Genomic DNA, 15,114 nt, shown 5'->3' on the forward strand with positions numbered 1-15,114 from the left:
CAGTACAAGAGCTGTCTCCATGTAAATCTCAGCACAAAAACCCAATTAACACACTCATGAGTAAGGCCCTGTAAACAAATGCTGGCAAGATAGATGCCACCAACCTAGTTAAAATGCGAGGGTCTTTCTCCCCTGATAGAGGCAGGGGATGATTAGACGCAGACTTGCGATAATTTACGTGTAACTGTTGAAGCTTGCTTCCCGGGCTTCAAAAGGAAATCTATCATCAGGCCGACACCAATACAGAATATGGAATATTGTAAGTTCCATATTTCCGGTAATAATGGGACCTATATTTTTAGTGGCAGGGACAGCCAAGGAGCGATATGCTTATTTTTCCATAGCTGTAAACCCCTCTGTGGAGCTATAGCGCAAAAGCATCAGAATAACAGGTCACAAATATGCCATGCGTGGTCTTTAAATGAAGGTAAAATCATAACAGAAAAAATGGCATAATTTGGAAGCTTCTGTGATCAACGAGCGATAAGTTATCGCAGAAGTTAGCGCTTTTAATAATAACATGAAGGGTGGAGCCCAGCCTGTGATGTCTGCACAGGCGGGTGTTGGCAGGTCTCTCCATTCAGCATAAAATAGTCTGCTGAGGTTGGAGTAGCATTCTTGGCCCAGGAGTATATGTTTATCATAGCGAAGGATCGCATTCGATAACGCTCAAATCAAGCAGAGTGTCTCCCCTCCACCTATATTGAATAGTCTCAGTGATTGTACAGTAAGCCTCTTCCTTAATCCTTATTATTTTGTGCAACTGCTTATGTATTGTATGTCTCGTTTGTAAAACCTTGTATATTTTTTTTAAACACTGCCTCCCTTTTGGAATAAATATAAAATTTAATAGTTGTTTTTTTCGTCCTGTCCTCCCCTGAAGCCATACGGTACCAGAACGCAGGCGTCCGACCAGGCCTGTATTATATTTCAAACTCGGCCGGTGGTGGCAGCGGATATTATTCATAATCATGCTATCATGAAGCTGACAGTGACCGTATGGAGGGTGTAAACATATTCCATGTGTTGGAATCCAGAGGTGTGAAGCCATACGCTCACTGGTCGCTTGCCAATACCTCAGTAGTACGGACTGTGTGCTCGCAGATCCCTGACAAAATCCTGACAGAGTGATGGCACAGTGATATATTGTGTGATCTCCCCGGTGTCGTCTCTGAGGAATCCCTGACACCCAAGCTACAGAACAAAATAGCTCAATAGTCCAAGTGTATTCAGTCTCCCATCCAACCTCACTGACAGCTTGTTCAGACTCCAGTGCTCCTTGTTCAGATTCCAGTCCCCATAGGGCACTGGAGCCTGAACAAGGAGAGAGATAATAGTAGCAAACTGTAGTTGGTAAAAGGGGTGATAACATGAAGAAAAGTTTCTGCATTCCCCCTGGGCCACTGGAGTCTGACCAAGGAGAGAGATTATAATAGTGGAATGTGATTAGTAAGAGAGGGAGATAATGTGAAGAAAAGTTCCTGTATCCTTTCCTGGAAGAACTGGATTCTGAACGAGAAAAGGGATAATAGTAGTAAACTGTGGTTGGTAAAAGGGGCTGTAACATGAAGAAAAGTTCCTGCATTTTCCCTGGGGCACTGGAGTCTGACCAAGGAGAGAGATAATAGTACTGGAATATGATTGGTAGGAGGGTGGTAACATGAGAAAAGTTCCTGTATCCTTTCCTAGAGGAACAGGAGTCTGAAAAAGGAGAGAGATAATAGTAGAATGTGATTAGTAAAAAGGGTGACATTCTACTACTCTTATCTCTCTCCTTGCTCAGACTCCAGTGCACTAGTGGGAATGCAGGAACTTTTCTTCATGTTATCACCCTTTTACCAACCACTGTCTACTATTATTATCTCTGTCCTTGTGTGGGAACATAATACTGTGCCCTAAAGAGCTGTGTGGGGACGACATCATTCTGCATTGGAGGCTGTGTGAGAATATAACACTATGCAAGGGGGCTGTGTGAGGACACTATGTGGACATCATACGGTTTGAGGGGCTGTGTGATGACATCATACTATGTGGGAACATCATACTGCGTGTGGGGACTACGGGGCTTCATATTGTGTTACAAACTGTTCATGAAGCTGCAAGGGCTGAATATCAGGAGCAGAATGATTTGATGCTTCATATAAACATTATAAATTGCTGTGAATTATATGGTGTTGATTAGCTGTTACACATAATACAAGTTACAATAAGCCCTATCGTAACATGTATTAGCAGTAGCATCTAGAAGTAGCAGTGAGTCAGTATAGATAATTCTGCTCAATATTAAGTGATAAAAATGTATATAAAAAATAATAATGAGCAGAATTAAGTTCAGCCTATTGGTTTGGTCCTTCACAACAGTACCAGCCTCTCCTGTGACCCCCTTAGGAAAATTAATTGCCCTCCCTGTAATATACCAATACCAGAGATTCTGTCTATGCTGTCAATCAATCAGCGGAGGGAAAAATAAATGGAGTCATTGACTGCAAGTGCAGAGATATGCACCCAATGCACTTGCAGCCTAATTTGCAAAATGTTAAATAAATATATTTCTCAATAAAGGTGCAACTAATCTAGACCAAAAAGGAATGATTGGAATCGTGGTACACTGATTTATACAGTGCGATAGATAATAGATTGATACTAGATAGGTTAATAGATAGATAACATAGATATTAGATAGATAATAGTTTGATAGATTAATAGATAGATCGATAATAGATCGATAATAGATAGATAGATAGATATTAGATGATAGATAATAGATAGAGGATAGATAGATATTATATAGATAATAGATAGATAATAGATAGATAGATAATAGATAGATAATAGATAGATAATAGATAGATAATAGATAGATAGATAATAGATAGATAAATAATAGATAGATAATAGATAATAAATAGACAATAGATAATAAATAGATAATAGACAATAGATAATAGATAGACAATAGATGATAGATAGACAATAGATAGACAATAGATAGATAATAGATAGATATTATATAGATAATAGATAGATAATAGATAGATGATAGATAGATAGATAATAGATAGATAATAGATAGATATTATATAGATAATAGATAAGATTAATAGATAATAGATAGATAGATAGATAGATAGATAGATAATGGATAGATAGATAGATAGCTGATAGACATATTTACAGTCACACAAGGATCAGATTCACCGTAGTATAAAGTAAAACACGTGGGGCCCCTCACGGTTGTTTTGATGATTTTATTGGTTTAGATATTGGAATTACTTAAATAATAATTAGTACTGCTGCTTTAGACAAAGTTTTTTTTTTTTTTTCATTCTTTGAAAACATCTAAGAAGCTGCCGTAACTGCAACAAATCTCCGATTAGTGTTAGGTTTTGGTTAAGACTTTTAACTAAACCTTGTTACATAGTACATACAAATGTAGTGGTCCATAAAACAGAGAAGGTACAACTGGTATAAGTTCAGTACACAGCCGCCACATTTACAATCCAGGAAAAAAATGCAACCGGCTGCAGCATGTTTTATTTTTCCATTGAACCCTCCTGACGCGCGTATCAATTACTGATGGTTGGGGCCTGATTTGTGACATGACCTAGGTCGGGGCATACACAGTACCTCTGTCACATCTGAGATCAGTGGCGCTCTGTGGGTGAGTGGTGAAAATACTCATAATCATAATATACCAACAAAGAGGTCACCCCGCACTGTGCCATGATACTATAAAAGTTCATAAGTCATATTAAGATATTATGAAGATATATAAAATGTTAAATCATGGCAGTTGGTGGCCAAGCCATGGTCATGGTATAGGTCTTGGCACACCAGCTAAGGAATCATGCATAATCCCTGGTGGGTGGACGACCTGGTGCTAAACCAAACCTCTCTTAATTGCATAGAGTACGTATGAATTAGGACATTTTCGCCGCCAATATTTACTGGAGGGGTATTTTTGAAGGCTAGTGATAGTATGTACAAGACCGGGTGATGTTTTAATGGGTTCATTCATTATCAATGCATTCCTGGGTGCATAGTTGTGAAATTTTATAATATTAGTCAAGAATCAAGAAATCTCCATTCACATAATTAGAGTGAGTTTCGAGTAACCTTGGAGGTTGGACAATGGCTTCAATGAAGTTTCTTTATCCGTGGATGCATATAGCCACCATGAGGGGAGAACCTTCTGACCACTACCATCAGATGAGCCATTGACCATCGTCACCATCTTGACCCAAGTGTCCCACAAAAAGAGTTGCATGAAAAAATCTAAAAAAAAAAAAATCTCTGCTACCGGCCGCCATTTTTTTCATTATTGTAAATGCATTTTACTGTGTCTGGATTAAAGGCACAAGTTCTAGAAATACAATGCATCTGCTCGGAGCTTTTATATTATGCCAAGTGTAGTAGAAGATCGGAACATCTTGGTGGTACAGGATGGAATCAGTGTCAATATTGGGATTTATTTTGGACTGACTGCTGTTTAAAGCCAATAAAAGGTTGTCCTCGGTAGAACAGAGCCATCCTTGTCAATAGGTTGTGTCTGGACTTGCAGTTCATCCTGACTCAAGCCAAGATACAAAGGGTTCATCTAGTTAGAAAACCCATATCCAAATACCCCATTAAGGAGTTCTGAGTTAATACAGCCGGGCGTCCTCCATTTCCGGCCTTTAATTTTATCTCAGAGCAGAGAGCACCTAAACAGAACATCTCCATAGTCTGGAGGACCCAGCATGTTTGTGGATTACCTAGCCTGTTAAGTTCTATAGGAGCAGTGTAATGACTCATTTCTCCTGTGGTGGCACTGCAGGGAAATTAAACACTTGCTGCTAAATTCCGGATCACAGTCGATCACCGGAGGTGTCAGCAGTGAGACATTCCATTAAAAAGTTTAGCTTAAAGGGGTGATCCAAACATGAGATCCCATGAGCGATAATAGGAATGAACCTTTAAATAAGGTCAATAAATTTTGTTTAAGTGCTAGTAAAAAAAAGTCTGTTTTTAATGGGTAAATTATCAACTGTTTATCATCAATGACATTGATTTATAAATCAAATTTAAATTTAGTATCATGAAAAAGTAATTATTTTGCATATTCAGGTCAATGGGGTCTTTATTATATTTTAACAGAAGCCTACATGTCCATATAAATCTATATATTCCTCTATAGTGTCCTCCTTTATAAAATCTATCTACTAGGGGAACAGTAATTATTGAGAGATTTTAAGGCACTTATTTGGTACGTCTCCTACTTGCAAAATTAATTATGATTATGGTCTATGGAACCAAAGTAAATAGATTGGTATATGATGCACCCGCTCAAATAATTTTTACAAGCAAGCAAGTCCTACTTAAATTTTTTGTCATTTTTTTTACATACAGTATAATCTGCCGATGATCCTCCTGGTCCCCTACTTAGTGTAAATCTAGACATTTGGTTCGATTCATCATTTGTGATTTATTGATGTAACTTTTCTTTTTTCATTTTTGCACCAAATTTTTCCAAACGTGGTTCAGGATTTTGGCGCTAAATAAAAAATGCTTTTATTTTTGTCTTTAATTTTTGCGACTGTTTAGCACCAAAAGATGCAAATCCTTTAAAAAGTTGCAAAATTGCACCAAATTGAAAACTCATTGAGAAACCTTACTCTCGGCGAGGGTAATGGCGTGAGAGGCGGGAAAAAAAAGGCAACATTGGGTAAAAGTCGCATTTTATGAATCTGTCTAAAGCATCTGGGCTTAGCAAAGTTGTTGAGGAAAAATAAAAAAAAAAACTTCAAAAAGAAAAAACTTAAAAAGTGGCGCAACATATGTAGAGAATAAGGCACAAATAGTAAAGACACTAAAAAAGGAGCAAATTACGGTACTCCAGGAAAATTGAGAACCAGCAAATGAAAATTGGGGCCATAGAGTTTTGTATGCCAGTCTTGATAAAATGAGCGCTGAGATGCTCCAAATTTATTAAGAAGTGTGCACCTCTAAATGAAGTTGGGGCACCTTTCAGCCACCATTCATCTCTGCACAAAATGTAGTCTGGTCAGGGTCTAGAATTGATCAGGGCAAATTATACTGAGTTTTTCGTCTGTGCGCGGTCACGCCCATGCCCAGCTAAGCTTCTCCCGCTTTTAAAAAAGTTGGCGGAGGTGGCAGAGACCGGGGTAAAAATGGCAATAGTCAAAAATATACTAGAATACTGGTAAAAACTGTTTGATGAATCGGGGCCAGAGTGTCAGCTTCTCCATCTAGAGCTGTCTACATGAAGTTGGTTGGACTCCTTGATTTCAACATGACGCATCAATGACCTAATAAGTATGGGGGCCTCCTGGCTGCCCATGACTGGTAGATGGTTTGGAAAAAAAGGGATCGGGCATGTTAATTTTTAACTTTGTTCGCATGGGATATAAGTCGTAAGTCGAGAAGAACCAAAATGAGTGAGGGGACTCATGAGAGAGTGAGAAGGAACTATGCTCTCAGTAGGGGAACCAGGAGGATCTGCTGACTTGACTGAAAAACAGGGGACAAACAGGGTGGTCCCATCTGGATGATAAGTGACTGTATTCATTGACCACCAGCAAAATCAGGTGATTGCACAGGGTTGGTACCTGGCACTTTCATTCTGAGAAGAACTTGTCCAGTTGGGACATCACCTTTGATGACTAAGTCCTTCTTGCTCATAAATTGTTTCTAAAATTGGAGGCACATTCCCGTCACAAAAATTGGCATTGGAATGGAAACTTTTACTATCCATATCCACAGTTGATCACTAGCCATAATCCATAATCCACTACTGACCTGTGATGTGAGATACTTAAGGATTGGTTGTATCTCAAAGGTAATAATGAAATTGGGGAGAAATTTACCTCGTTGAAGAATGTTTATCATTTCTGGCTATTCAGAATTACAACATTTCTTGGCAGATATTTACAATGTGAGACACAAAGCATTGATTTCCAGTTTCTTGTAAGTTTTTTGGAGGGTCATAAAGTACCAATTGTGATTGATAATTCCACAGATACACTTTTAAGAGAATTGAGGTTGGTCAGATATGAAAAAAAAAAGTCGAAAAGAAAAATGCACACTACTATCTAAATCTGGTCTGCCATGCTAGGCCAAGCTTATTGTATTGCATACAAAGTTCATCCTAAGTACTAACGTCATACTGTAAACATTAAGCATACAGAGTTTAAATCCAAGGCCACAATGTTTTTGTCTTTTTTGTTTTGTTTTGTTTTTATAAACGTCCCTTCTTTGTTTTCTTTGGTTGGCCGAGCTCAACTCGTAGTGTATAAATGCATAAGTTACATATAATTATATAAAAATGAAAAATACCATTGTATACTTCAACCTGACGAGCGCACAGCGTTCGCGACTCAAATAAAACTGGCACCTGCTCACAAAAAGTTAAAAACAAACAAAAAAAAAAACCATAGAGTTCTGATTGTTAAAAATAAGGGAGCTTCATTTATATTCAACCCAATCTCCCTTTACTAAAATAAAGCATTGAGTATAAATTCCACCCTGAGAGCACTGGCAGTGAAACTGGAAAAGGGCTTCTATGGAGTTTCACCAATTTGCCTAAATCATCAGTGCCATGTTGAATTTTATAGATGTTGCCTATGTTGACGTGTTAAGTCAAGCAACTGTAGTACAGCATCTGTTAACGGTATCAAAAATTGTATCAAAATTCTGTATTTCTATATGAATATCAATAGGAACCTACTTGGCCCCAAAAAAATGTTACATACGTTTATATTTTTGAAAACATAAAAATTTCCTTCAGTTACATCAGCCATGGCATCTATACTGAAAATGTTGGGTGTAGTATAGTATATAAACAAATGAGGTCCTGCATTTTCCTTTAAATATTAGATAATTCCAGTTTTACGTCATTAAAGATAACTATTCGAATTTACACTGTTTCATTATCATCTCATTTTTCTATTTTTTTCTGGATATAAGAGGTCTTCTTCAATAACACTGGTTGTAGTAAAATATAATACTGATAAAAATCTCTCGAGCAAGTAATAAAAATATTTTGTTAGTTCGTCGCATAGTTTTGGGTCCATCATCATCCTGTTTTGAAATTTTTTTTTCTTTCTTTACGTCCCGTTCTTCCTTCTTTGGTTTCATCAAAACCTTCTAGCCTTTATGCTTCCATCCGAACACTTTCTTTAGTTCCTCCTTAATGGCTCAATCAATCTTTTGGATACATCAAGGAATGTATGAAGTCTTCACAGTTATTTCAACAGTTCCTTTTTCCTCATTGAGTGAAAATTTTACCAAAATTTTAGCCATGAAATTGAGTTATTGTTGTGTCTTCATCTTTTAAATACAGGTAGTTTTTTTGTACGCTGGTAGTCCCTGTGGTTTGTTGTTTTATACAGTTTTTGAAACTATTTTTTGGTCATTTATTCAAAGGCCTCCGCTTCGAAAGCCCAAAACTCATATTGGTCCAATGCACCGATGTCATCCTATATTACATCGTTAGCATGTGGACTTCGTTAGTAAAACTGTCTTCATTGCTAATCTCTACAATGTTTTTTTTAATGTGGCCAACCTCCGGATGGCACAGGTAACACATTATAATCTCCTTTCAGAGTCGTTTAAAAATTATAATCCACAGTGATTTTTTTTTTCCCAAATTGAAAAAAATTAGTAGTAATTTGCAAGATGAGAAGCCATATGGCTAGCTGGAAGTCGGCTGTTAGCATAGATACTCCCGGGTGGCGAATTCCAATAAGGGTTTGGAGCTGCAAAAAAACTGGATGATGTCACAGGAAGAGTTGGTGGATGGGGAGCAACAAAGTTCATCTTCTGTGGGTGGGCATGGTAAGAGCCCATGTATGGAAGTTCAGAAGGGTACTTGTACATTGAGGACTCTGGTGGGTGAGGCTGAAGGGCTTGGGCAATACCATGAAAGTCAAACTTGTAGGCATAGCGCTTGCCATGGACTTTAGTCATAATGTTCTTGTCATAGTAGTAACGGAGTGCACGGCTCAGCTTGTCGTAGTTCATGTTGGGCTTGCTCTTTCTTTCGCCCCAACGTCTGGCCACCTCATCTGGGTCAGTCATCTTAAATTCGCCATTGGTTCCCTCCCAGGTAATACAGTTAGAGTTAGAACTATCTGATAGAAGTTCTAGGAGGAACTGCCATAGCTGGATTTGACCACTTCCTAAAAAAGACCATGGTGGAATAATAAGGAAAAATAAAATATTAGTATTCAGGTATGCCATTACTGACCTTCCCAAAACTCATATAATATCATATAATCAGGCTTGGACTGGCCCACAGTGGAACCGGTAGGCCCCTGTGAAAGAGTATTAATGAGTAGTCCTATTACACTTAATTCAAAATTTGCAGAAAAATGTATAATCTAATCATTCATTACACAAGCTAGCCAATTTAATATTACATAGACGCAAAAGTAAATTTGTGTACTAGGGTGAGGTTATTTTTGCATGTAAGTGAAAAGTGGGTCCCAAGAATCAATGTTACTGGTGGGCCTTTGCCAACCCAGTCTGACACTGCATACAATAAGAGTCTCAATTATCTCAATGTACAAAAAAAAAACAGCAGTATATCTAAATACCATGGCAAAGGCAGAGTAGTGATGGTGCCCATCCCCGGGACACATGATCTGCCAGGCAGACTTTGTGTCTCCAGGGAAAAGGTGATAACTTCCGGATCAGTGGTGGTCCAATCGCTGGATCTCCAACTGATCCCAAAAACGGGGCTCTGCATGGAGCGGTGGCCGACCATGTGCACCAAAGCTTCATCCGTTCTCCAAAGGACTGCCAGAAAAAAAAAGTTGAGCCCTACTTGGCTATTGAAAAAAGATGGAGCGATGGTGAGCATGCCTGACCACCACTTCATTCAGATGAGACTTTGCAGGAGCCCGTTCTCAGGATCGCTTGGAGATCCAATGGTCGCACCCCCACAATCAGCAAGTTATGGTAGGACCCCCACCGGCCAGCAAGTTATCACCTATCCGCAGAATAGATGATAACTTCTAAAGATGGGAATAACTTTTTAACGACATCTGTGAAGATGCCAAGCCCACCATGTTGGGGAAGAAAGTGTTGAGCAGATAGGAGGACAACTGTAATGCTAGATGTTGTAGTCTGGATAGAAACTGTATACACAAAACGGTTGGAGATTTTTAATCGAGGTTATTTAAAAATTTTATTTTTTTATTTTCGATGCAGTGGAGCAATTAGAAATGGAGGGAAAAATATGTGCACCTCTTTAAGGAATTAAAACATGTCTACCGATAAATGGAAAAACGATACGTGTATCTGTAGATGTGTGACGCCTGACAAAAGCGATAGCAACCCGAAGAGTTAAGCAATCAGCTCGACTCTCTTAATCCCTGTTAATCACGCGCAGATGACAGATGGTTTCGCTTTATGAAATCCCAGCTCCTTTCAAGTTGTCATATCAGGTTAAAGTTCCATCTGATGTAAATTAGCGACTGCCGCGTTTCAGCACATTGAATATATTTATTGCTTCTAATAGGAATCTTCAATACTGCAGTTAATAAAAGTCTTTTAATGCAGATAATACCGTTTTTCTTTTTCAGACCCCCTGGGGGTCTTAAACTCAAGGGCGTCTAAGGTCACGGATGAAAGATCTTTCCTTTGTGAGAAATGCGCAGTGACCCTTCCAGTAATATCCATAGATTATCAGAGGTGAGCATTTTAATGTAGGTTAATTAGCTTATTCCCATTTTTTAAACTTCTCTACATGGAGAAAAAAACAACAATCTTTTGATAGAGAGCTGATTTGCATAATTTTCCCATTGAGCATTGCAAAACTCCACTAGTCTCTTCAATGAAAACCGATATCGTCAAGACCTACATTTTTTTTCCACATCTCTACCATTTGCTCCATCCATTACTTATTTATTATTTCCTGTATTCATAGCTGACTAAGGATTTATATATTTACAGAAGGAGTTATAGAATTTTTGAGGCATCATGATATTTATATATATATATATATATATATATATATATATAGTACAGACCAAAAGTTTGGACACACCTTCTCATTTAAAGATTTTTCTGTATTTTCATGACTTTGAAAATTGTACATTCACACTGAAGGCATCAAAACTATGAATTAACACATGTGGAATTATATACTTAACAAAAAAGTGTGAAACAACTGAAAATATGTCTTATATTCTAGGATCTTCAAAGTAGCCACCTTTTGCTTTGATGACTGCTTTGCACACTCTTGGCATTCTCTTGATGAGCTTCAAGAGGTAGTCACCGGAAATGGTTTTCACTTCACAGGTGTGCCCTGTCAGGTTTAATAAGTGGGATTTCTTGCCTTATAAATGGGGTTGGGACCATCAGTTGTGTTGTGCAGAAGTCTGGTGGATACACAGCTGATAGTCCTACTGAATAGACTGTTAGAATTTGTATTATGGCAAGAAAAAAGCAGCTAAGTAAAGAAAAACGAGTGGCCATCATTACTTTAAGAAATGAAAGTCAGTCAGTCCGAAAAATTGGGAAAACTTTGAAAGTGTCCGCAACTGCAGTTGCAAAAACCATCAAGCGCTACAAAGAAACTGGCTCTCATGAGGACCGCCCCAGGAAAGGAAGACCAAGAGTCACCTCTGCTTCTGAGGATAAGTTTATCCGAGTCACCAGCCTCAGAAATCGCAGGTTAACAGCAGCTCAGATTAGAGACCAGCTCAATGCCACACAGAGTTCTAGCAGCAGACACATCTCTACAACAACTGTTAAGAGGAGACTTTGTGCAGCAGGCCTTCATGGTAAAATAGCCGCTAGGAAACCACTGCTAAGGACAGGCAACAAGCAGAAGAGACTTGTTTGGGCTAAAGAACACAAGGAATGGACATTAGACCAGTGGAAATCTGTGCTTTGGTCTGATGAGTCCAAATTTGAGATCTTTGGTTCCAACCACCGTGTCTTTGTGCGACGTAGAAAAGGTGAACGGATGGACTCTACATGCCTGGTTCCCACCGTGAAGCATGGAGGAGGAGGTGTGATGGTGTGGGGGTGCTTTGCTGGTGACACTTTTGGGGATTTATTCAAAATTGAAGGCATACTGAACCAGCATGGCCACCACAGCATCTTGCAGTGGCATGCTATTCCATCCGGTTTGCGTTTAGTTGGACCATCATTTATTTTTCAACAGGATAATAACCCCAAACACACCTCCGGGCTGTGTAAGGGCTATTTGACCAAGAAGGAGAGTGATGGGGTGCTCCACAGTCACCAGACCTGAACCCAATCGAGATGGTTTGGGGTGAGCTGGACCGCAGAGTGAAGGCAAAAGGGCCAACAAGTGCTAAGCATCTCTGGGAACTCCTTCAAGATTGTTGGAAGACCATTTCCGGTGACTACCTCTTGCAGCTCATCAAGAGAATGCCAAGAGTGTGCAAAGCAGTCATCCAAGCAAAAGGTGGCTACTTTGAAGACCCTAGAATATAAGACATATTTTCAGTTGTTTCACACTTTTTTGTTAAGTATATAATTCCACATGTGCTAATTCATAGTTTTGATGCCTTCAGTGTGAATGTACAATTTTCATAGTCATGAAAATACAGAAAAATCTTTAAATGAGAAGGTGTGTCTAAACTTTTGGTCTGTACTGTATATATATATAAACACTTAAAGGGTTATTCCCATCTATCTTCATACATGGGTATTGTTGGATAATGCTTGTAGAAACAAGCACTTTTGCAATTTACTGCTTAGTAAAGTTTCCAGCCGTTCTTGAGATATTAAGACTTTTCTTTTATTTACAGCTCATTGCCTTGGAGACCGACCACCTCTGCGGTCTAGCTTATAAGCACTGTGCTCAAGCTGGCAGGGATTAAAAAGTAACAGCCTGCTCCAATAATTCTGGCTAGCTTCAAAACAGTACGAAAAGCTCAATAGAAAATAACTTGTAAACATTGCACACGTTCTAATTTGTAGCTGCGGTGGTCTGTTTCCAAGGCAACAAACTGTAAATAAAAGAAGTATTAATAGCTCTAGAACGGCTGAAAATTTTAATAAGTAGTAAATTGAAAAATTGCTTGCATTTACAAGCTGTAAATGTTAATATTCACATCTGAAGAATGGGCATACCCCTTGAATTTATATAAGGCATGTCCTGTAAGACTCCATAATAAAGGTCTGTCTTAAGTGAGAGCCAGGACGACCAGAAGATCTACATTTTGGGACATTTTTTTTTTATTTTTGTATACTCTATATCTGAAGTTTTGGGGTTTTCTGTGAGTAATTTTGTCGATTTTACAATAAATATAATTTAAACCCTAACTAATAAGATTAATAATATTAAATTTATATTTAATATATTAAAATATATTTTTTTATTATTTTATTTTGTTTGTACTATTTACCTGAATTTTATTGTACAAATTTCTACATGTATGGTAAAATAAAAAAAAAAAAATTGTACTTAAAAAAAAAAAAAAAAAAAACGTGTTTGTATTTTTTTTTCTTTTAAAATAGAAAGATAGAAAGTTGATTGGCTTAAAAAATTATCTGGTGATCTGCAATTATCACCAAGCCCCATATATCATATGTAAGCCATTCTACAACATCCAATTTAGACAGTTTTAATAAATTATGGGTTTTTAAATGTTTTTTTCTTATTTTATTTTCTCACCTGGATTTGCAAGACGGCTGCTTGTTGGGCCAAGGATCTGATAAGGATCTAAAATGATAAAAGGGAAAAATAAACAATAACGGTAATGTGCATTCTGTCTTCATAAATGATGAATAACAACAAAACAAAAAAATATGAAGTTCCAAAAAGGTGCAAAAATTAATGGAGGTCCTTGTGTCTCATTTTTATGTTAGTTTGTCTCTCATTTCATATATATGTCCTATGTGGGGGTCCATTGAAGAGACACAACCATCAGTGCTGAATCTTTAGGATTCTACATACCTAGTTGTGGCCTGGGTTCCTCTGTTTTGGGCACTACAGAAGGCGGCTGAGAGGCTGAAAGACATCATTTTTTAACCATTAGCTTACTCCAATAATTGCATAATTGTTAAAGATTAAGGAACATGGAGAAAAACTGTCTCCCAGGAAAGATAAGTCTGTTAGTGTAGGTTTTCCCATCTCCAGAGGCCGCCTCTGTGTTTGTACGAGCCTCCTTTTTTAAAGTTCACACTACCACATTCACCTCCGAGTGGTCTTCAGCAAAATGGTGCAGGTGGGGGCGCATGTGCAGACTGACATCCGATGATCTTCAGCAAAATGGTGCAGGTGGCAGAGCATGCGCAGATTCAGACCTCAGCTCAATGATGAGCCAAGATTGCAATCTGTGCATGCACCGCCACCAGCGCCATTTTGCTGAAGACCATCCGATGTCAATCTGTGCATGCACCCCCACAGGGGCCATTTTGCTGAAGACCACTGGCAGATGAATGTGCGCATGTGCCACCAGCGGTACCATTTTGATGAAGACCATCAGATGTCAATCTGTGCATGCACTGCCACCGGCGCCATTTTGCTGAAGACCATCAGATGTTAATCTGTGCATGCACCCCCACAAGGGCCATTTTGCTGAAGACCACTGGGAGATGAATGTGTGCATATTCCACCACCGGTACCATTTTGCTGAAGACCATCAGATGTCAATCTGCGCATGCACCCCCACAGGGGCCATTTTGCTGAAGACCACTGGGAGATGAATGTGTGCATGTGCCACCACCGGCGCCATTTTGCTGAAGACCATCAGATGTCAATCTGTGCATGCACCCCCACAGGGGCCATTTTGCTGAAGACCACTGGTAGATGAATGTGCGCATGTGCCACCAGCGGTACCATTTTGATGAAGACCATCAGATGTCAATCTGCGCATGCACTGCCACCGGCGCCATTTTGCTGAAGACCATCAGATGTTAATCTGTGCATGCACCCCCACAAGGGCCATTTTGCTGAAGACCACTGGGAGATGAATGTGTGCATATTCCACCACCGGTACCATTTTGCTGAAGACCATCAGATGTCAATCTGCGCATGCACCGCCACCGGCGCCATTTTGCTGAAGACCATCAGATGTCAATCTGTGCATGCACCCCCACAAGGGCCATTTTGCTGAAGACCACTGGGAG

General features: G+C 38.9%; 1 protein-coding gene across 4 annotated transcripts in view; it reads right to left on the bottom strand.

Moving 5' to 3' along the window:
• Positions 1–3,241: 3,241 nt before the first annotated feature.
• Positions 3,242–15,114, bottom strand: part of ERG (ETS transcription factor ERG) — a 337,905-nt gene continuing 326,032 nt past the window's right edge. For 3 of the 4 annotated variants that reach the window (XM_073668418.1, XM_073668420.1, XM_073668417.1), the window contains 3 exons: positions 13,940–13,993; positions 13,658–13,705; positions 3,242–9,179 (listed from right to left, as the gene is read on the bottom strand). In XM_073668418.1, the coding sequence (XP_073524519.1) occupies positions 8,659–9,179; positions 13,658–13,705; positions 13,940–13,993 (623 nt within the window). In that variant the 3' untranslated portion in view covers positions 3,242–8,658. The remainder of the gene's footprint in view (positions 9,180–13,657; positions 13,706–13,939; positions 13,994–15,114) is intronic. The other variant, XM_073668419.1, reaches the window with a different exon arrangement.

The sequence above is a fragment of the Phyllobates terribilis genome, unplaced genomic scaffold (genome assembly GCF_046119375.1).
Source record: "Phyllobates terribilis strain yellow unplaced genomic scaffold, ASM4611937v1 Scaffold_2__4_contigs__length_985480577, whole genome shotgun sequence".
Taxonomy (NCBI): Eukaryota; Metazoa; Chordata; class Amphibia; order Anura; family Dendrobatidae; genus Phyllobates; species Phyllobates terribilis.